The sequence below is a fragment of the Sebastes umbrosus genome, chromosome 17, assembly GCF_015220745.1.
Source record: "Sebastes umbrosus isolate fSebUmb1 chromosome 17, fSebUmb1.pri, whole genome shotgun sequence".
Classification (NCBI taxonomy): Eukaryota; Metazoa; Chordata; class Actinopteri; order Perciformes; family Sebastidae; genus Sebastes; species Sebastes umbrosus.
In genome coordinates, this window is record NC_051285.1 from 490647 (window position 1) to 514996 (window position 24350).

At 44.1% G+C, this 24350-nt stretch overlaps 1 protein-coding gene across 1 annotated transcript; it reads right to left on the minus strand.

The window, feature by feature from the left end:
* Window positions 1-6476: 6476 nt before the first annotated feature.
* LOC119475226 (neuronal acetylcholine receptor subunit alpha-9-like) lies at window positions 6477-23826 on the minus strand. Its single transcript, XM_037747714.1, has 6 exons — window positions 23634-23826; window positions 12626-12771; window positions 11699-11853; window positions 10881-11127; window positions 10519-10804; window positions 6477-7604 (listed from the first exon to the last, which is right to left on the minus strand). The coding sequence occupies exons 1-6, from the start codon at window positions 23680-23682 to the stop codon at window positions 6844-6846; spliced, it is 1644 nt and encodes a 547-aa protein (XP_037603642.1). The 5' UTR covers window positions 23683-23826; the 3' UTR covers window positions 6477-6843.
* Between the last annotated feature and the right edge of the window lie 524 nt (window positions 23827-24350).

Below are 24350 nucleotides of genomic sequence, written 5' to 3' on the forward strand. Positions count from 1 at the left end.
CCCCAAGCACTAGACGAGGACCGAGACCTCACGGCCGAAGGCTGCTTTTATTGTGGTCGGGGATTTTAACCACGCCAAACTGAAGAAAGTCCTGCTGAGATAACACCAACACATCAGTCACATCTTGAGGAAGAGACCGGCGACGTTGAAAACAGCCCTTCCACAACTACTCGCTGACTGCTCACGTTACTCACGTTAACTAGCGGTCCACTTCCGTGTTTTGGTACGGTTGGTTTTCACACCTGATGCGAACCGTACCCGAGTACACATGAAACCGAACTCCAGACCACCTTTTCAAGTGTACTCGAGGACGGATTGACGAACCGTACCCGAGTACGGTACGGAGCGTTCACACTAGTCAACAAACTGGACTTTGGGGACAAGTGTACTCGGATCCGGGCCCGGGTCCCTGATGTGGAAGCACCCTCAGTGAATAGCATTAAATCAAGTCACTATGTGCATTGACAGAAGGGTTAAAGTTAAACAGTCTTGCTTAGCCATGAGCCATTGCTGAGCCAATTCTGTGCTAAGGTAGGCCCAGTTACTTTACCATATCCATGGAAGGAAAAAGGGGATTCTTTATTAACTGGAGATTCAATCTGTTGAAGATGGAAGAGCCAGGCGGGGAGAGTTGGTACCGGTGGCATAAGATGCCCTCCTTGCTGGTCGCAGCTTGACGCTAACTTGTAATAACTTGTAAAGTTAGCTGGCAGACTTTGGTCGTAGTCTCTGGCACTAAACTTGTTTACTCTGGGTTAGCATTGCAAACTGAGCAGAGCAGGAATCTTAAAGAGGCAGGTGGGCCGTCTTCTGTTGGTAACAGGCCGTAGTTCAGAGCTTCAGTATGTGTGCAGTCCTTGTATACCTGTGTTATTACTGTTGGGCTGTAATGAGAGTCCTGGAGGCCTCGGAGCTCCCAGGTGTCTCAGTGACCTGCAGGTTAATAGAATTAAAAGCTGCAGTGAGGCGTTCAGGGGCCGACGGACAGGGAGACGCTCCCTTTCCCTGGAGAGACTCCAGCCTTCAGACCAGCCAACCTTTTATCCATCCTATTATCCATCATATTATCCATCCTTTTTATCACATTATAAATGTGAGTTCTGGAAAGGCTTTCCAAAAGACTTGGCAGCTTGTTTGTCAGTCGGTGTTCCGGTTCCTACTAAAGGTGTTGGATGGGTTTGAGCTCCGGGTTCTGTCGAGTTCTTCCACACCGAACTGGGACAGCCACTTCTTTATGGACCAGTTCTTTTCTTCATTGGGGTGTTGAAGGGTCATACTGTGTTTTATGGAGTGATTCAAGTTGTGAGTGCTCAGTGAAGTTTCATGGTAGTCCGTCTTTTAGATCATGATATGTTTTTATGTTCAAATGTCAAACGATGGCAGTAGAGGAAAGGTTAGTTTAGGACCATGAATGTCTGAATTTCATCAGAATCTAGTCAGTAGTTGTTGAGTTTTCTTGCTGTGGACCAAAGTATGCTGGAAAATCTGAAGTTTCATCATGCGTTGACAGTGAAGTGTAGATCCCTGTAGATCCCTGTAGATCCCAGGAGCTTTCATTAGCGCCTGTAATCAGCGTCTGATAAACATCTATTACTGGGCCTCTCTCTTTGCTCCCAGAGGGTTAATTACCATCAGGAACTGTTAAGATAAGTGTCACAGTGGACCTCATTAATGAGACACATTAACACTCATTACTGGCTGCTGTGGCAACTGGAACACTGGTGGACCTTTAGGGGGCGGTGTAACACTTTATAGTTAAAGTGTTTTGGTTGTTAACTGTTCACAACAAAGTTTTATGTAAATGCAAAACTCTGATATTCCAGAGAGCACAGAGAGTCCAGTTCCAGTTGGTTTATAGTGGGATGTAGTCCTGCTCCTGGACAATCAGAGTTATAATCACGTTTATTGGTCAAATATACCGACACATCCAAAGGAAAGACACTCAGCGTGCTCCAATCCACGTACTTCCGGAAGTACACTTCAGTGTAGTGCACTGTGTGCACGCTGTACTTACTTGAGTAGTGCGTGAATTTCAACGGGGTAGGGTCGTCTCTAATCGAATACTCTGCGGCGCACTGACCGGAAATGACAACATTTCAAAAATACCCGTTACCCGCCAAAATATCTTCTTCTTCTTCTTCTTCGGGGTTTTATGGCAGCTGGCATCCTTTGTGTTGCTGCTGCCTCCTTCAGGTTTTACCCGTCTACTACACGCCAAAACATCTGCCTGCTTTGTTGATCAAGAATACACAGAAAATTAAAGTAAAGCCGAAATTACGTTTCCAACGCCTACGTCTACAATGTGTCCTCCTGTTGGCTGAAAATGCAGCGGTATGTTTACGTATTGTATTGTTTTATTCTGTAATCTACGTAGCCCATAGACGTCTATAAGGTATGTTGTTCAGCACCTGCAAAATCTCGGGCATCATCTGCCGCCATTTTCACCAATAGTGATCGTGGCTCCGCCCCTTCCGCTGCGTCGCCAAGATGGCGACAATTGAGTGTGAAAAGTGTCCAGCGTTCCACACTCAACGATCTGACCGTTTTGAGTACAACATTCGGGTACTTTGAGTGCACTGCATTTTGCCGTACTTCACAGTGTGAACGCACTTATACACTCAGAATAGTAAGTGTAAGTACGGGGCAAGGGGAGTGACGCCACGATCACAGCTCCAGTAAAGGCCAAAACGCTGTCAAACAGTGTGGAGAAATGGTTTTCTATAAGAGCTGCAGTGATACATAGGCTACTACAGCAGCGGCCTATTACATACAATATAATATCATAATAATAATAATACTGTCTCATAATACAGCTCAGCCTTCCTCTATAGATCAGAGGGAATCCAAAACGTATTATGAGATAATGCAAAATTCAGGTTCTCTGTATAAGCCTTATTAACATCTGGTGACGTAATAAATCACATTAACTCATTAACAGGAATGTTTTAATGTGTCATAGACAGAATATAATAACACACTGTATACATATTAAGGACTGAATGAGGCTTTGTACTGAATGTGATGTTAGAGGTCTGCAGTGTTCAGGGATCAGTGTGTTGTTCTGTAGCTCCATCTGCTGCTCTCTATCTACTACTGCAGAGTCCAGTTACTACTGGGACCACATCAGCACACTGACAACAACTCAGGCCTAGAGGGCTTTAATCTCATAGTTCTTACAGTAATGAGTCTGCATGTGTTTATAACATGGTCCTGACTGCCCTTCACATACACAACATACAGGACAGACTGGTTAGCGGTGGTGGTTCTGACCCATTTAACCCTCTGAGACCCACAATAGAGACGTTTTAGTCTCTTTTAGGGGGTCCAGGTTGTCTTTAGGGGGAGATCGCAGGTCAACAGTAGATGTCACATAGAAGTGGTGAACATCATCTGAAAGCTGGAACTTGAAGATTAATCTGAGATGCTGCTCAGCACTGAGGGTCAAGTTGTTCTATAGTCATAAATCAGAAATGAACATGAATGAATTAAATAACTTGTGAAAGTGTATCAGGGTTTAGAACATGATGACAGACAGATACACGTTTTAAAATATTAGCTTTTTGAAGTTTCAGTGTGTGAACTTTGTTTCTCTGCAGGTTGATGAAGGTGAACTTTCTTCTTGTTCTTCTCTGGTTCTTCGTGTCGATCGGCGCCGGAGATGGTTCAGTGGGTAAAGATGCCGACCGCCAACGTTGAGGCCGTGGGTTCGATTCCTGTCTGAGGTACGCCACACAGGAGTGTGTGTGATGAATGTGTGTGTGTGTTGGTTTCATTTGTCGGCAAATAATTTCAAACGCTGCGATCACGAAAGCCGTTCGTTGAGATTTCACGTCGATTTCAACTTGCGAATTTACAAATTTACAACATCGTCCAACAAGGAGGAAACAGAAGACGTAAGTCCAAGAGAGCCCCGGTGGTGGAGCAAGCCAGCTGGCTTGATGGGCATTTCTTAAATATGTAGTATGTAATGAGCGTGTAATTAAGGTCATTATGTACGATATCGGCCTCCAAACCGCCGGGTCAAGTATGTCACAAATTCTGAAGAAAAAAAAGTCTCCACAAAGCTCCGCTGTTTTAATAAGAAATCTTTAATGTATTTTATGGCATCAATGATGTGAAAATATGTAAATATGTCTTTTGACAAATGTCCAACACCACAAACAGGATACAATATATAACAAGAAGTTACAGGGACAAAATATGGCATTTCTTCTTTTTTTCATTGTGAAGACTACAAACACTGCAAAACATGAAAAGTTGAGTATTATTGTTTAATATTGTGGATTAATAAAGTTTAACCTTCTTTCAAATTTCTGATCCATTAAATTTGGTTATTGAATAATTGTGACCAATCTGCGTACTCATCTGGACATGTTACCTCTCAGGGCTTCCGTAGATTCACTAACTTCAATGTGACTGATGATAATAACACTCGTATTCATATAAAACGTGAGGCAAACTAAATGTTTCTGATAGTGAGATTAATGTGTGTTCAGTTATAAGACAAACAGTCATCATGTAAACAAATCTATTATTTCATCGTTTTGATCATCACAAACAGATGGAAGCCTGGCACATTATTAATGTTGTATTCATCTATTAAATACATTTAATGTTGTATTCATCTTGTGAAACAGTTCTAAAACCAGCTTGGACTGGAGTTTAGTTTGAGATCATTTCTTTTAAACAAATGTGATTAAACATCGAGCTTCATAAAACGTCTCCTTTTCCTTCGTAGTTCTTTTAAGATCTCCTCAGAAAAAGATCAATTTCTCACAGCTGTATGTGAAGCTGTGATGTTTAAATAAACATGTTTGGTTTGTGATGCATTTGAAGTTAATTTTCAGGTGTGTGCACGTTCCCATCAACAAAAGATACAACAGCTTTTTAAATGAAAATGTGCCAATAAGTGTGTTTGTAGAGAGATAAGACCCTGTGGAGACTCTTATTTCTCTCATTCCAACAACACATTCACATCTTTTCTTTGACACATTCATCAAACAGCAGTTTCTCTTCCTCGGTTCACTTTGACTTCTCTTTCTCTCTGAATCTGAATCTGATTTTAACAGAATTCACCAGAAAATCACTAGAGAACAAGAACACCATTAGTTTGGTTTCTGGTTGATTCTCTTGAGCAGAAATGGCGTTACCATGGCAACTTTACAGAGAAGTCGACTTGACTTTGGCAAATCAGTAAGAATTTGATGCTGTAATGCAGATGTTTCTAGAAACACGTTACGAACGATGCTTGGGGAAGAAAAATATAATTTTGTACAACTGGACGCTAAACTCTCAAATGCAACACAGAGCATCACGTCATTTACAGCTCAGTCGAACAGCAGTTTGTGAAATAGTCATGAAATTGAATGTACTGATTCGTGTACAGAGACACAACTTCCACATCTGTTACGTGATGGTCATCCGTCCACGTAGTTGTGAACCGGGAAGTATAAAGAGCGATGAACGCTGCGTAGGGAGGAGGTCGGGGTGGATGGGTGGGTCTCAAAATACCATACTTTCACCCAGGAGACCGATGTTGGTGCCCCGTGTGAGGCCAGAAGTCAACGTGGATTTATTTGTCACGTAACTTCCGTACATAAGTTACGGCACTTACGGTGTTATTTTAACCCAAACCGCCATCTTGTCCTAAACCTAACTAAGTAGTTTTGCATAAACCTAACCAAGTTGATCTTTTCCTAAACCTAACTAAGCAGTTTTATTTTGAAAAGACCGGAGTGGAAATTGAGCCGTGTGTCACGTGTTGCTGGACATTCGTAGGAAAAAGCACAAATAACATGTCGTTGAAAGTCGTGCTGAGAGTCACAAGAAAAAAGGGAAATTCATGTTTATGAACACGAATCAAATAGATTAAATTTCGTGACTATTTCACGATCTGCCGTGAGACTGTGACGTCATTTGACTCCCATAGAAAACATCAAACGTGTCATCCAGACAGAAGAAGTAGTCCGGGTTCAATAGCCGGGATATGTTGTTGTTTTTGGAGACAGTCGCTGTGCCTCAGTGCTGTGGATGTTTCCTGATGGGTGAAACCCACAATGACAATGAAGATCATGCTATTGGATTAAAATCTCTCCATATTTGATGAGATGTTTTCAAAGCATTAGAAATGATCTGTGGCCTTTTGTTGATTATTTTACAAACTCTGATATATCCACATATCTGTGCAAACTCATCCGATAACACTTCATTTTACAGGTCCGCAAACTTCATGGTTATTAGGTGATAATTAGAAAGTAACCTATTGGACATTTCTTAGGAATTAATGCCAAATTAGCCCAATATTTACCTCAAAGTTTACTGTATATCTCACCATTGTGACTTATTGTCTACACAGATGTATCCTGGTAGCTGATGTCATGATTCAGGGAGTTATTTAAGACATTTATTATTATTATCTATTTATCAGCAGACATGTAAATTATCCGCTATTGGGAAATAGTGGAATATAATTATTAAATAATGTTTATAACAAAGTCATTTTCGATAAGTATTGAGGTAATTTGGCAGTAATTCCTAATAGGGTACTTGCTAATTATCACCTAATTACCATGAAATGTGTGGACCTGTAAGATGAAGTGTTAACACTCATTTAGTCTCTTTCCAACCCTCACGTCTACGTTTTCTGGTGGAAATCATTATTTGCAAAGATACCGGATAGAGTATCGGTTTATGGCGGGTACGGTAGATTGAACCTTTATCTGAAAATTTCTATTTAAACAAAACCATCATTGTTCACTTGTTCGGTGAAAATGAAGACTGATTTTAAACTTTTAGCGGGCAACCGACTCGCCACCGTCACACCCTCACGGAGCCGGATCTCCATCAGATGGCTTTCCCCAGGATGAGGATGCTCATGAGGAAGACCATGATGAAGAAGAGCCACATGAAGAAGCGATCCATGACCTTGGCGACCTTCCTCCACTCCCCGATACGCAGCTGAGCGGCTCGCTGGTCCTGGTACGAGTTGGCAATGTACTCAACGTTCCTGCGTAGTCCCTGGTGCTGGCAGACACACTGGGTTCTCACCAAGATCTCCCTCCTTCTCTCCCCCCCGGCGCCGCCTCCTCCTCCGTCACCTCCTACGCCTTTCTTTTCCTCCACATGCTCTCCTCCTCCTCCTGCTCCTCCTGCTCCTCCAGCGTTGGACTCCTCCGGCTCCCCTTCAGGTCCTCCAGCAGCTCCTTCCTCCTCCGAGTGGTCGATGGTCACAAACAGATCCTCCTTCCAGTCCGTCTGGTTGGTCGGATCCCGTCCTAGCCTCAGAGACTCCCCGTCCTCCTCCACCCTGCCCCCCCACACCTGCCCGTTCACATCCCAGCTGGTTCCTTTGGGGTTGCTGCCGTTGGCCGACGGGGCTTCGGACTCCTCCTGAGACAGAGGTTGTTTCCTGGAAGACGTCCCGCCGAGGCAGTTCTCTCCGACCTCGTAGACGAAGCAGATGCGGGCGAGGTAGTTGAGGATGAAACGTTCGGCCCACCGCGGGACGGGACGGGCCTCGGGACCGCAGTGGTGGATGTTCATGATGAAGATGGTGAGCGCTGTTGATGCAGTGACCATCGTCATGGTAGCGATGTAATACTTTCCTGTTGAAGAAGGGAAGTGAAGATCAGTTAGAGTTCAAAATGCTCATACAGTTAAATCTTTAAAGGGTAAAAGGGAGACACTGGGGAAACTCTCGCTAGATCGTTGACCTCAAATATTCAAGGTTAGAATAGGTCGTCGGGCAGCGAGTCTTGCAAGAGTTTTTGCAGATCTCAGATCAGATTTTGTGGTTTGCGACCTCTTGAAAGTCTCAAAGACAAATGTCAGCTTTTGCCAGAAGAGTTCCATTCAGCCAGAAAAAGTGAACAACATCAACTTGTTTCCTAAATATTGAAACTAAATCACAAAATTAATCTTGTTAAAAGGGGGTTAATTTTGTCCCCTCACACCTCAAAATACTTGAATGACAAACTAGGGATGCATCGATACCACTTTATTCAGACCGAGTACAAGTACTTACATGTGGGTACTCTCCGATGCCGAGTACCGATACGAGTACTTCTCTGTGTCTAAAGACCCTCGTTAACAGCCAGCTGGAGGGTGTGAGCGACACACGGCAGGCTGGGGAGTCCCGCATACGAGGCGGTGCGCCGAGCAATGAAAGTGAGGGCCGGCGCGCGTTGGGCCCAAAAATACTTTTTCCCGTAGACTTCCATTGGGAAAGAGACGTCTGTAACTCAGAGGATCATTTCTTTGTTGAGGTGAATCAACTCCCCAGGATGAACACTCTAATAGTCCTGATTTAAATGAATCCAGAGTTCCTTCCTCTGTTCATGTGGATGAGACCCAGACCGAGGCTGGAGCGAGGGCTGGGAGGAGGAGTTAGCAAGCTGTGACGGAGTTCAACCAAGTCACATCTTAAAATCTACTTTACTTTATACTGGAATGAGTTTTCAGCGTGTTTCTATGTTTATCTTTGACAGAGACAGTTATTTCTGGTCGTACAATGTAAGTTTAGCATGTAGTTAACAGTTGTACTCGTTGTACCTCTTTAGTACAGAAGGTTCTGAGAGGATTAACTGCTGTTGGCGACGCTGAGACCTGAAGGTTGAACTTCTGAGAGATCATTGATTCCTTTTAAATAACCGCTGACGGGCCTCATCGACCTGCAGCCCTCCTCCTTCACTCTGCTGTTAGCCAGCAGATATCAACACGCTGTTTACTACCGGGCTCAGAACCAGAATCTTTAGAAACACCAAGACAGCACACACACAGGAACTGCAGATCTGCTGGTCTGGTAACCTTCTCCTCCTGAACAACAGGAAACTGTATCTCAGCTTATCCAACATTCATTTAAAACTCATCCACGTACAGTCTCCTCTGATCTGAGGCTCTTATTCTGAAGGGGGGAGGAGGAGGATGCAGGTGCAACATACCAACCAGTTGCAGGTTTAACACCACATCCAGCCTGGGAACGCCAGGAACGTCGCCTGCGTCGTATTTGTTGCGTGGCGGCTGTGTGATTGACGCGTCGGGCGTTCTTTCTTCCTACATAGAGTTTGCCTTTTAATGGCCGTTTCATTTCATTATAAATGTAATTCCTATTTATTTTAGACCGAGAAAGGTTCAGAAACGTGTGGTAATTTGTAAATAATAGTAATAATCCACAATTAAAACTCCGTACTATATTCATTCATGGAGCTCTCGAAGTCACTGCATGTTCTACAACACTGTCCTGCACATATTTCAGAATAAAAGCCTCGTGTTAACAAATGAAGGAATTCTGTCCACAAAAAAAACATTTAAGGGCTTTTATTTTGAAATGAAAGCAGGAAGTATTGATTTAAAAATAAGTCTTTACTTTTTTTTCGTCTCCGTAACATATTCTACAGATAGAGACATGTAAACTGTAGTAATGTAGCTGATATGATGTCAATATACAGTCAATAGATCACCTTCACTGGCTGTTGTTGCTGTGAACCATGCGCTGCTGACGTCTCAGAGTGATGGTTCAAGAACCAGTATGCAACATTTAAGGGGAAGTATATTTTCTTTAGTGTATATCACCTGAAACTGAAAGTGCTTTTGTGGCAGCTGCCAATTCTCTGGTGCTTGCTGTTGTTTCCCTTTTCCCTGGTGTTTTTTTGGTTGAGTTGCTGAGTGATTAGAGGGTTATTCAGTTCACCTGTTGCGCAGGGTGTGGGGACTGGCTCTTAAATGATAGTTGAGAGCAGCTTGGTGCATTCCCCTCTTGGCCAATCAGGGTGTAACGACGCCCTTTCTGTAGGGCTTAAAAGAGGAGGGAAACTGCACACCCAGGGTCATTCTGATCTCTCCTTCACTCAATGCAACATGTGTTATCAGCTTTATCAGAAACTCTGGTCTGTTTTGGGCCCTTTTGGGATTCTGTGATCTTTGTGTTTTGTTTGTTGAGAGTGTTGACTCTCCTAGTTGGGGAAACAAGTTAAGTGCCAACCAATTGGGTTACCTGCACTGGGACGATTAGTACTATTTGTGCAACGATCTGGCTTGCCTTACAATAGCCTAACGCCTGCAGGCTGTATTTTTGTATTCTATTCATTTGTTGATTTTCAATGAAACCCTTTATACCCATTTCTTTTAGTGTATTTTATTTGGGAAAACTTTAAAGGAGGGTAAAAGGAAAAATAAAACCAATATTTCAGTTTCCTTAATTGTTTGTTAATATAGAGGCATTTGTTCATTATTATTATTAAGAAGGCATTTTATTTTATATTATTATGTGGATGGGAACTGTTTTTCAGTCTTCTGACTGAACAACTAAAGTCTGGGGAACTCAGTACCGCCACACTTTCACATCAGGGACCCGGCCTGGATCCGAGTACACTGGTCCCTAAAGTCCAGTTGGTTTTATTCGTGTGAACGCTCCGTACTGTACGTGAAAAGGTGGTCTGGAGTACGGTTCATGTGGACTCGGGTACGGTTCACATGAGGTGTAACGCAACGCCCCCTAACAAGACTCCTGAGTCCTCTCACCTATCAGCGGGACGCTCTCGGAGGGCGGCATGCTCTCAGCCACCAACAGCTGAAACACGGTGAGGGCCAGCAGCACCGTGACGCCCAGAGACACCTTTTCACCGGAGTCGGCCGGCAGGTAGAAGCCCAGCGGAGCCAGAAAGGAGATCATCATGCAGGGGATGAGGAGGTTGAAGATGTAGAAGGAGGACCGTCTCTTCAGGTGGAGGCTGAAGGTGATGTCCGGGTACGGGTCTGAACAGCAGCCGTACAGGATGACGTTCTTCTTCGCCGGCATGCCCAGAACCTGCGTAAAGAAATCATTAGATTTAGTTAAATTAGATTCAGGAATGAGGTCTTAGTTTGAGCAGGTCACCGCTCACCTCCCACTCCACGTTGGGGACAAAGTCGGCCAGGTCGGCGGTGTCCAAGGCGTTGAACAAGTCCATCTGGTTACCGTTGTGAGTCCAAGATCCGAAGGTCAGGTGACACTGCTGCAAGTCGAAGGGGAAGAAGGCCACGTCCACGGAGCAGGAGCTCTTAGTGATGGCCGGCTGGTCCCACATCACCTTGCCGTCGTTACTTATAACCACGTTGGTCTCCATGGAGCTGGAGAACTCGTCGTCTGCACTGTGGAGGAGGAAGAAGAGCAGGAACAGGAGATCAGAGAAGGTCATAACAGGTCATTAATCAGTCAGATACCACCTACCAGTTATACAGCACTACGTCACCTACCTGTTATACAGCACTACGTCACCTACCTGTTATACAGCACTATGTCACCTACCTGTTATACAGCACTACGTCACCTACCTGTTATACAGCACTACGTCACCTACCTGTTATACAGCACTATGTCACCTACCTGTTATACAGCACTACGTCACCTACCTGTTATACAGCACTACGTCACCTACCTGTTATACAGCACTACGTCACCTACCTGTTATACAGCACTGTCACCTACCTGTTATACAGCACTACGTCACCTACCTGTTATACAGCACTACGTCACCTACCTGTTATACAGCACTATGTCACCTACCTGTTATACAGCACTATGTCACCTACCTGTTATACAGCACTACGTCACCTACCTGTTATACAGCACTACGTCACCTACCAGTTATACAGCACTACGTCACCTACCTGTTATACAGCACTACGTCACCTACCTGTTATACAGCACTATGTCACCTACCTGTTATAGAGCACTATGTCGGGTCTCCATACGTAGCTGCTGGGGATGCGGATGGTGTCGAGGCCGTCGTAGTCCTCCTTCTTCCAGGTGAGGTAGGCATCCATCCACACCTGGCGGACCCACAGGTAGGTAGTCAGGATCTGGTTCCGCTCATCCTGGTGAAAGGACACGTTCACATCAGCCAACCAGAGGACGGCGTGTCAGGGTCACGTTTAGCTCCGCAGAGACGTGAATATTACACGTCTTTATTAACGTACGGTTCCAGCAGGGGGCAACGATGACTTGATCTTTGACTTAGCATCAGGAGAGAAAACCACTTAGTTAGGTTAAGCCAAAACGTCACAAGTACGTAAACTAAGTAAAACACGTACAGAAACAACGCAACAGTTCGTGACACGTGACAACCGTCACTAACGTATCTTGCGAAACAAAACACTCATCTCGAACACGGGTCTCCCGCTTCAAAGTCCTGTGTTTGCTGGGTCGGGGAAAAAGTCACGGTTGGGCTTAAAATAAATACGTAAATTAAGTAAAGCACGAACGGAACAACGGAACTGTCGGATGAAAGTCGGAAAAATGTCCGAAACATATCCGAAAAAAGGCCTAAAAATTTCAGAAATAAGTCTGAAATAAATCTGTTTAATTAATTATCTGAAATGTTAGTAAAATGTCCGAAAAAAAAGTCTGAACAATATCCAAAAAATATCAGAAACATGTCTGAAATATATCCGAAATAAAGTCTGTTTAATGTCTGAAAATTTATATATATCTATATATATATATATATATGTAGCGTCAGATTGACTCGCTTTCTTCCGGTTGGACAGGCGGGTCTATATCACGCTTTGCCGTGAAGCCGGGCTGCATCATTACAACATGAATTAAGACACCATGAACATGAACATCGGCGGTCGGGGTTGTGATTACCATGTCGATGATCTGGGAGAGCGTGATCTGCAGCGTGACGTTGATGATGTGGTCGGTGTCCTCCACCGGACGCAGAGCGTTGGTGTAGTTAGTGAACAAGTCAGTCAGCAGCTTCTGAGCGTAGCGACCGTGAGCGGCCAAACACACTGGAGAACAGAGAGAGAGAGAGAGAGAGAGACTTCTTTATTAAACCAGGTAGTTTGAAAGTCTGTCACTGAGTGATGAAGTTACACGATTGGTCAGCTGAGTGTTGGAGCTTCCGCATTGGCCGTTGCTCTTTCACAATGAAAAGGCGGGAACAGTACTTTGTCCAGCGCGACGCGTCCGACTCACCAAACTTGAACCAAGTTGTGAAACTATGGATCTAGTTGTAAAGTGAAACCAGATCAGCAGTAGTATCATCGCCTGTTTCCCTCTTAACATGTTATCAGAAGTAGATTTTGGTTGATTGTTTAGACGGAAGGACTTCTGAATATTGGTTTCTGGACAATATCTGTCATTGTTTTGTGTTGTTCATTGATTTACAATAATAAATATATACATACATTTGCACTCCCATTAGCACTCCCATGTTGAGAGGAGGAGATTAAATACTGGACTAATCTCCCTTTAAGGTTCATTTAGAACAGATAAAACGTGTGTTTAATCCCAGTGAACCATTTGAATGGATGGTCGGCCCTGAACTCTTCATGTGAACCTGTTGGTATGTTGAATGCTACGAGGTTACATCGTGGCTACAGTCCTTTTCTCTGCTGCTTTATTCTCTGTCCTGATTTTCTTTTAATCCTGAAGTGTCTGATATCTCCATCAGTCTGAGCACACACACATCCCATAATAACACACACACACACACAGAAACCACATTTCCCTCTTCAATTAACCTGCTAATCAGCTAAAGGTTTTACACATTAATCACTAAACGTCTGCAGACTGATAATTCCTTTAAATCCTGTGACAACTAATGATGATGATGATGAAGGACAGAAACGATGCTGATGAGGGTCTGACCAATACTTTATGCAAAGTCACATGCACTATAAACGTGTTAATGTCTCCTATTCTAAAACGGTGTATCTGGATGTTTCTGCATACTGGGGTCCATAAACAGTCTAAGAATCACATAAACTGGGTCTCACTGTAAAGCTGAGACTCTGGTGGATCCAATGAGCCCAACTGGATTCATGTGTGATGATGTCAGTCCCCATAGGAGACATTTCATTGACCTCACTGTATAAAATGACCTGTGGTGACCTCTAGGATAATCACAGCCTCATGAAACTTTACAGCCACAAACTAGAGACCTAGAGCATTCAGAGGATGGATGGATCAAACTAGAGACCTAGAGCATTCAGAGGATGGATGGATCAAACTAGAGACCTAGAGCATTCAGAGGATGGATGGATCAGACTAGAGACCTAGAGCATTCAGAGGATGGATGGATCAAACTAGAGACCTAGAGCATTCAGAGGATGGATGGATCAAACTAGAGACCTAGAGCATTCAGAGGATGGATGGATCAAACTAGAGACCTAGAGCATTCAGAGGATGGATGGATCAGACTAGAGACCTAGAGCATTCAGAGGATGTTCACCACTTCTATGTGACATCTACTGTTGACCTGGTATCTCCCCCTAAAGACCCCCTGGACCCCCTAAAGAAGACTAAAACAGGTGTGTTGTGGGTCTCCTGTGAGAGTTTGAAAAAGACCAGTAAAATGCAGAAGCTAAATGACGTCAGAACCTCAACATCAAACAAACCTCCAGCGTCCTTATTTCAACGTGTTCATCGGTGTTTGATTTGGCAAACAGTCCAAACTGTGAAGATAAAAGCAGCTGGGGACGTTCAGCATCCATAAACTGTCTGATCAGATCAGAAGAACACTGGAAACATGTGATGTAATATCATTCTAGTTTATCTCCTTCAGTGTTAACGTCAGAGGAACGTTCCCTCAGAGCAGATAAAGACTCGTCTCCTCCATCAGGCTGATATCTCATCCTGTAACCATAGAGGTAAACAGTGAAACAGCCAGCACACTTCAGTCCTGTAAACTGTTTAGAAGAGTCTGTTAAAGACAAAGACGTCTCTATCAGCTGCAGTCAGTCGTCTTTAGACAGCAGAGGAATGAAGTTCAGTCGCCAGAGGAACATCCTGGAGGGTCTCAGTGAAACGTGTTGTTGGCTGTTTGAACACATGATGAAACGTGTTCGTCATTTCATGGAGACTTTAAGAACAACAGCTTCAGACTGAGGGGGAACAGAGGAGCTGCTGGGATCAAAGTAACACATTAAAACATCTATAAACATGTTCTAGTAGAAACACAGAATACAGTTTCACCTGAAAATAACCCTAGTATGTCCTCTTTAATAAACACTTTCTCACCATTAACCCAACATTTACTTTCATCATTCTGCGTTCTGAAAGTCAGGTACCAACGTTTTTGCAGACTTTCTGAGTATTTGTTCCGACTTCAGGAGGAGGTTACAGTCCGAAAGATTCCTCCAACACCACATGAATGAAGCATCAGACACAGCTAGTGTTCTCACAAAAGGCTCCTATATGTTCATTAGCAGGGCTAACTGGTCACTGGCACATAGACTGTATGTAAGAAGTGGACGGAGTCACCGTGACGTCACCCGTTGGTTTGCTGCTGCTCAGGTTCGGCATTTTGGCCGTCGACATCTTGTTTATTTTGGAACCAGAAGGTACCTGAGAGGATGGAGCTAAGAACAACCGAACGCTGAATAATCTGCAATACAGCATGATGTTCACTTAGTAAATGATGGTCCCATTTAGAGTCAAACAGACCATAAAGCAGGGGATGCTTTAGGGCGGGGCTACCGGGTGATTGACAGGTCGCTACCACGGCGTTGTCCGGTCTGGGAGTTCTCCGTGTTTCCGTCTTACAGCTTTAACTTTGAAGTTTTCACTTCATCAAAGTTAATTAGAACATTTTGGTCGCCTATAAATGTGTTATTCAGCGTTTGGTTGTACTTAGCTCCTCCCTCTAGGGTCACTTCTGGTTGCAGAAAAAACAAAGATGACGACGGATAAAAACAAAGATCACAACGGGCAAAATGCCGAACTTGAGGCTTCAAAACCGCAGTCCACCAATGTGTGTTGTCATAGTGACCACGACCACGTCTCATATCCAGTCTGTGGGTTAGACAGCTCCACAACAGTGAAGCCAGAACGAGTCGATCATGTTCATTTCATTTTGGGAAGCTGAAAATGTGATCGAGATTAATATTCTATTAATTGTGCAGCCTTAATGCAGGCAGACAAACACCTTATGATCAAGTAATATGAGTGATTCCTTTCTACTCAGGTTGTTTCATATAAAAGATCTTTAGAGGTCTTTAGAGGTCATCCAGGATTTCACAAGACAAATTACATTTTTGTGTTTGTAACAAGTATTTTTATATCTTTCTTAATCCTTTAATTATCTTCTAAATGAGCCGTCAGATTAATCTCAGGCCTCCAACCTGGACTCTAGTGAACCGCTGAGTTAATAGAAATATCACATGATAAAATGTATTCTGATCCAAACTGCTCTGAACACTCAACAACCAGATTAATAACTGAAGATGAGACATTAGAGATAAAAATAAACCCTCATACGGAGCTTCAAGAACATGCACTAAAAAGGAAGCACAGGAGACCACCGTCAGCTCAACGACCTTCAGATAACAGACATTCATATATCACTGGACTAAAGGAGGACGGAGGAAAGGTTCAACGTCTTCTGTACAAACATGGAGCTCTGAGGACGTCTCATTAAGAGAACCAGAACTGAGGACGTCTCATTAAGAGAACCAGCTCTGAGGACGTCTCATTAAGAGAACCAGCTCTGAGGACGTCTCATTAAGAGAACCAGCTCTGAGGACGTCTCATTAAGAGAACCAGCTCTGAGGACGTCTCATTAAGAGAACCAGAACTGAGGACGTCTCATTAAGAGAACCAGAACTGAGGACGTCTCATTAAGAGAACCAGAACTGAGGACGTCTCATTAAGAGAACCAGAACTGAGGACGTCTCATTAAGAGAACCAGAACTGAGGACGTCTCATTAAGAGAACCAGAACTGAGGACGTCTCATTAAGAGAACCAGCTCTGAGGACGTCTCATTAAGAGAAGCAGAACTGAGGACGTCTCATTAAGAGAACCAGCTCTGAGGACGTCTCAATAAGAGAACCAGAACTGAGGACGTCTCATTAAGAGAACCAGCTCTGAGGACGTCTCATTAAGAGAACCAGACCTGAGGACGTCTCATTAAGAGAACCAGCTCTGAGGACGTCTCATTAAGAGAAGCAGAACTGAGGACGTCTCATTAAGAGAACCAGAACTGAGGACGTCTCATTAAGAGAACCAGAACTGAGGACGTCTCATTAAGAGAACCAGCTCTGAGGACGTCTCATTAAGAGAAGCAGCTCTGAGGACGTCTCATTAAGAGAACCAGCTCTGAGGACGTCTCATTAAGAGAACCAGAACTGAGGACGTCTCATTAAGAGAACCAGCTCTGAGGACGTCTCATTAAGAGAACCAGAACTGAGGACGTCTCATTAAGAGAACCAGCTCTGAGGACGTCTCATTAAGAGAACCAGCTCTGAGGACGTCTCATTAAGAGAACCAGACCTGAGGACGTCTCATTAAGAGAAGCAGAACTGAGGACGTCTCATTAAGAGAACCAGCTCTGAGGACGTCTCATTAAGAGAACCAGAACTGAGGACGTCTCATTAAGAGAAGCAGAACTGAGGACGTCTCATTAAGAGAACCAGAACTGAGGACGTCTCATTAAGAGAAGCAGAACTGAGGACGTCTCATTAAGAGAACCAGAACTGAGGACGTCTCATTAAGAGAACCAGCTCTGAGGACGTCTCATTAAGAGAACCAGAACTGAGGACGTCTCATTAAGAGAACCAGAACTGAGGACGTCTCATTAAGAGAACCAGAACTGAGGACGTCTCATTAAGAGAACCAGCTCTGAGGACGTCTCATTAAGAGAAGCAGCTCTGAGGACGTCTCATTAAGAGAACCAGCTCTGAGGACGTCTCATTAAGAGAACCAGAACTGAGGACGTCTCATTAAGAGAACCAGCTCTGAGGACGTCTCATTAAGAGAACCAGAACTGAGGACGTCTCATTAAGAGAACCAGCTCTGAGGACGTCTCATTAAGAGAACCAGACCTGAGGACGTCTCATTAAGAGAAGCAGAACTGAGGACGTCTCATTAAGAGAACCAGCTCTGAGGACGTCTCATTAAGAGAAGCAGAACTGAGGACGTCTCATTAAGAGAACCAGAACTGAGGACGTCTCATTAAGAGAAGCAGAACTGAGGACGTCTCATTAAGAGAACCAGCTCTGAGGACGTCTCATTAAGAGAACCAGAACTGAGGACGTCTCATTAAGAGAACCAGAACTGAGGACGTCTCATTAAGAGAACCAGCTCTGAGGACGTCTCATTAAGAGAACCAGAACTGAGGACGTCTCATTAAAAGAACCAGAACTGAGGACGTCTCATTAAGAGAAGCAGAACTGAGGACGTCTCATTAAGAGAACCAGAACTGAGGACGTCTCATTAAGAGAACCAGAACTGAGGACGTCTCATTAAGAGAACCAGACCTGAGGACGTCTCATTAAGAGAACCAGACCTGAGGACGTCTCATTAAGAGAAGCAGAACTGAGGACGTCTCATTAAGAGAACCAGAACTGAGGACGTCTCATTAAGAGAACCAGAACTGAGGACGTCTCATTAAGAGAACCAGAACTGAGGACGTCTCATTAAGAGAACCAGAACTGAGGACGTCTCATTAAGAGAACCAGCTCTGAGGACGTCTCATTAAGAGAAGCAGAACTGAGGACGTCTCATTAAGAGAACCAGCTCTGAGGACGTCTCATTAAGAGAACCAGAACTGAGGACGTCTCATTAAGAGAACCAGCTCTGAGGACGTCTCATTAAGAGAACCAGACCTGAGGACGTCTCATTAAGAGAAGCAGAACTGAGGACGTCTCATTAAGAGAACCAGCTCTGAGGACGTCTCATTAAGAGAAGCAGAACTGAGGACGTCTCATTAAGAGAACCAGAACTGAGGACGTCTCATTAAGAGAAGCAGAACTGAGGACGTCTCATTAAGAGAACCAGCTCTGAGGACGTCTCATTAAGAGAACCAGAACTGAGGACGTCTCATTAAGAGAACCAGAACTGAGGACGTCTCATTAAGAGAACCAGCTCTGAGGACGTCTCATTAAGAGAACCAGAACTGAGGACGTCTCATTAAAAGAACCAGAACTGAGGACGTCTCATTAAGAGAAGCAGAACTGAGGACGTCTCATTAAGAGAACCAGAACTGAGGACGTCTCATTAAGAGAACCAGAACTGAGGACGTCTCATTAAGAGAACCAGAACGTCCTCAGGTCCACTCGTCTGTTTAAGGACGACTATACGAACATGACGTTGTGGATTGATCCGTCAATCAGGTGATTATTTAAGAAGTAATTATTATCAACAAAAGCCATTAAAGGACCAACATGTCGGTCCGTCTCTCAACACCGACTGACTTCCTGTCTCTCAGGTCAGAGCTCACTGGTTCCTACTGAGGATTAAAAACACAGATATGTAGTTTAATCTCCTCAAACAGCTGCTGACTGTGGTTTCTATCACACAAACAGAGGAAATAGAGACTATTATTTACTATAATGAAACTATTCCTGCAGCTCAAACTGACCTTCAGACAGTTAAATCCGTTTAAATCATATTCTCATGTTATGTGTAATAATAATAATGTCGTTGTAACTGAATATGGACTGAAGGCTTCCTGCCTCTGTGTCCAACACCTTCATCCCAGGCAGGACATCCTCGCTACTGCAGGCCAGGTTCCATTAGATGTGACGTTGTTTATACAGACAGGTGACAGATGAAGGTAGAACCCAACAGTGAGGGTCTCAGTGAGGTGTTGGGAACGGCTTCAGTGCTACATGTGGATCTACTGGAGGGTGAACGTCATTATTACAAATATGTTCCCTTATTTGGTGTTCTGATGGTGATGGTGGAGAGCGCTGTTACTCCATAAGATCCCTCAGGTGTTCAACATACTAAAGAACCCCCTAGAACCTCTTTAATGGCCATTTGAACCCCCAAACACCCATTATCACCACCTAAAGGAGCTCTAGAACTTCCTCTGTGGCCACAGGAACCTCCTCAATGACCACTAGAACATCATCATGGACAATTAAAAGCTCCTCAATGACCCCTAGAACCTCTGTAAAGACAACTAGAACCTCCTCAATGGCCACTAGACTCCTCAGTGATCACTAGAACCTCCTCAGTGACAACTCAAACCTCCTCAGTGACCACTAGAACCTCGTCATGGACACCTAAAAGCTCCTCAATGACCACTAGAACTTCCTCAATGACCACAAGAACCTTGTCACTGTCCACTACAACCTCGTCACGGACAACTTAAACCTCCTCAGTGACCACTAGAACCTCGTCATGGACACCTAAAAGCTCCTCAATGACCACTAGAACTTCCTCAATGACCACAAGAACCTTGTCACTGTCCACTACAACCTCGTCACGGACAACTTAAACCTCCTCAGTGACCACTAGAACCTACTTAAGGGCCCTCGTGGTGGAGAAGAGTGTCGTTTAAGTCAGTGCAACAAAAACTTCCATAGGTGTTCAATATACTGTACATACAATATATATAAGAACCCCTAAAATCTTTTTTAGGACCACTAGAACCTCCTCAATGAATACAAGAACCACCTAAAGGACCACTAGAACATCCTGAATGATGACTTACCTCATCGGTGGCTATAGGAACCTTCTGAGACTTCTAGAACCCCCTCAGTGAGCCCTAGAGCCTCTCCAGTAGCTACAGGGACAACCTAAAGGACTGCTAGCCTCTTCAATAACAACTAGAACCTCCTAAACACATACTAGAACCACCTAAAGGATCTCTAGGGGCACCTAAACACATACTAGAACCACCTGAAGAACCTCTAGGGGCACCTAAACACATACTAGAACCACCTAAAGGATCTCTAGGGGCACCTAAACACATACTAGAACCACCTGAAGGACCTCTAGGGGCACCTAAACACATACTAGAACCTCCTAAACACATACTAGAACCACCTAAAGGATCTCTAGGGTTCACCTTCACAAGTCAACATTCAGTCCGTTTTAATTGAACTCTGGTGCGGTTTGTTTCGACGGCCGCTTGTTGTTGTGGCGGCGGGGGAGGAGGAGCGGCGCCCCGGTAGACTACCAGATATCTTCCCTTCTATATGTAACGTTACGGCGTACCGGAGTGATCTCTCTCCGCCGTAGTCACGTAACGTTATAGCATTTAGAGCCGTAACAAAGTCTTGCATCACTTTTAAGTTTTAAAGCATAGTCACTAAATCGATCTAGATATTCCTCAGAGTGGATCGATCATCCTGCTGTTGATCAGATCATGTTTATTGATCTGTGGAGCGTGACAGCTCGCCATCACCGCCTAGCGCTGTGTGACTAGAATGAGTTTACCCATCAGGCCTCTGTGAGGACGAAGCACAGAAACCCGTCTGCAGAGAAGAGAGATAACGATTCAATTACATATTAATTAGCGTTGGATTGACTCACATTCAGCCACTTTGATTAGTTCTCACTGTGGACTCAATGAGGAGGGCAACACCAGCAGAACACAGGAATCTACATCTGATCACCTACTAGAACTGATATTCAGATCCATTGATCGCCTGGATCAGCCCCTACTATCTACTAATAGATGATGACTTAGAGCTGATCTCCTATCAGGAGGATCATTAGGACCTGAAGTCTTCGTGTAAATCAACCTGCTGCTCTTCCTCCTCCTCTTCCTCCTCTAGTCTCTGGTCGTTGTTCTGATGTGTTCACGGTTCACGGCGAGCTGCTGACTCAGCATCGACTCCCAGAGGAGCTAAAGTGTGAGCGTTAACAGCTCTGACATCACGCCAGCTGGCACACACACACAATGCAGCACCATCATCTTTATCATCATCATCTTCATCATCATCACCATCATCATCACCGCCGTCGTCATGGTAACCAGCCAGTCCATACATTCTGAGTGCACAGATGGACAGAGTGGCGTCCATCACAGCTAAGTGCAAACAACCAGATGATGGCATGTTAAGTCAATATGGTGTGTGTGTGTGTGTGTGTGTGTGTGTGTGTGTGTGTGTACATCACAGTCAGATCCAGTTTTATCCTGTTGATTGTTAAGCTCTTTACAGAGATCAGTAATACTCAATGATGACCTGAACCCCCTAAACACATACTAGAACCACCTAAAGGACCCTAGAGCCCCCTTAATGATGACTTCAGGTCCTCGCCGATTGGAGACGTGTAACCATGGTAACCAACCGCGTGTGTCCAAAACAACGGTTTGTGAGAATTAAAGTCTGAATTAATTATAAATATATATATTAACGCCTAGCAAAGTGAAATCTGAAACTTCCAGTTAAGCTGAAGCGTTATTGATGTTACAGAGCTGTCCGTCAACGTCTGTCATGAACGTTGTCATCACTACCGCATTGCATTTTGGGATATTTATGCCGCCGTAGTGTCCAGCGTCGCATACTGTAATACTTCACTTGTAAATAGTATGTCATTTGCGGCTACCAGAGACGGCGAATTGCGCCAGACGTAATTGATTTGCATAAAGTAGCCTAGACCTCAACTTCATGCAAATGAGGAGCAGGCGACATGACGCCCCGTCTTTCGAATCATGCCGCCACGCTACCAGAATGCATTGCTGCACGGCTGCTTACATAGACAATGAATGGGAAGCGTGGAACGGACGGAGGCTGTGGACCTTCACCCTCATTGAGGGAGAAGGAAGAAGAATCGTCAGGAAATAGAGAATCGGTCCGTTTCATTACGTTGTATTCATGTAATCAATATATAATATCAGTTAGATGGTGATCTGATTAGAGAGGATTCTGTTATAATAATAATCATCCGCTGATAGAGATCACTTTGACCCGGACAGACGTGATCATATAGGAGGTTTCCCCTGTGTAGATGTTGGACAGTGTTCCTCTAGTTAACAACGTGTGGAGAGTTACAGCCGACCGGCTCTTCACGGTGAAGATGTGCAGCTGAAGTGTGTTTGGATTATCTCTGCTGTTTGACCTCTGGAGGTCACGCCTCCTCTTATCTGGATGGACAGTGTGATTGACAGCTTTAATCCTCGCCGCCATCAAACGCTCATCAAACACTCATCACTGCTCATCACTGCTCAGCCTGTCGCTCTCATTGTCCCGACATCGACCTCACAAACACACATTTAAACACACAAACACAATCTGAAACACCGTCTCACACGTTAATACGGCAGCTAGCGCGGTGTGCTACGTTAGCTTTGATTCTTAACATCTAATAAACATGAATTCAACAGTAATATGAAGTTATTGTTTTAATGTTACTGAGCTGTACAGTGAGAAGAAGAAGAAGAAGAAAAGGTGACCTTCACCTAGTGTTTCTGGATCTAGTCGGGTCACCTGTGTGGGCGGTCCCAACCTGTCATCATGTGCTCACCTGATAACCTCTGTTTCCATGGAAACCAGATTTGTTTGGCGTTGAATAAAACTTTTACTATGGTATTTGTTCAGTGTGGCGGTGAGGAAAAATCATATAAATGATCAGTAAACATATAAATAATGTATTAATGTCATATTATATTTAAATTAGATCATTTATCTCAACATTGATGAAGAAAAGATACGTTTTTAGACCCATAAAATGCTTCATAACTTTTATTAAATCACATTATTTAGTCATTGTTTTTAGAAGGGTAATAACAATGTGTATATATTTATCAAACGTTGCACTGAACATATGAACATTAATCCAACATGTCATTGATGGGAGTTAAAACAATGTATCTGTAGAAACATTGATGAGGAAGTGAACATAAAGTTCCTCTAAAGAAATGATCCTCTCATCATATAAAGTGTTTAAAGTGAAGCTGATCAATGTTCTCACCTGGCAGAAGAAGCAGATACATGATCGATCCGCTGCAGAGGAGCTTCATCCTGATCCAATAACTGGTATTGATCCGGCAAATAATAATGATCCGATTACAATACTGTGATCAGCAAGAGTCCAACCACCACGCAGAGAGGATGAGACATACTGAGAGAGAGAGAGAGAGAGGGAGAGAGAGAGAGAGGAGAGAGAGAGACAGAGAGACAGAGAGATGAGAGAGAGAGAGAGGGTGAGAGATGAGGGAGAGAGAGAGAGAGGGAGAGAGATGGAGGGAGAGAGAGAGAGAGGTGAGAGAGAGAGAGAGAGAGAGGTGAGAGAGAGAGAGAAGAGAGAGAGAGAGGAGAGAGAGGGAGAGAGAGAGAGAGAGAGAGGAAAGAGAGAAAGAGAGAGAGAGAGGGAGGGAGGGAGAGAGAGAGAGAGAGAGGAAAGAGAGAAAGAGAGAGAGAGAGAGAGGTAGGGAGAGAGAGAAAGAGAGAGAGAGAGAGAGAGAGATGGAGGGTAGAGCAGGACACAGTGAGTGTTTGCTGTAGTGCAGTGGTCGCTGCTGTATGGAGGGTCGTTAGTGCCACACAGACTGGAGACTATAAACCTGATCTCTAGAAACACATTCTGCTCTCACATGTAGAATCTGGAGCAACGGGACCAGAACTGGTATCGGAAATTCTGGTTTCTGTCTGTAGTACGAGTAGTATCGACCAATCACGTTCAAGCAGG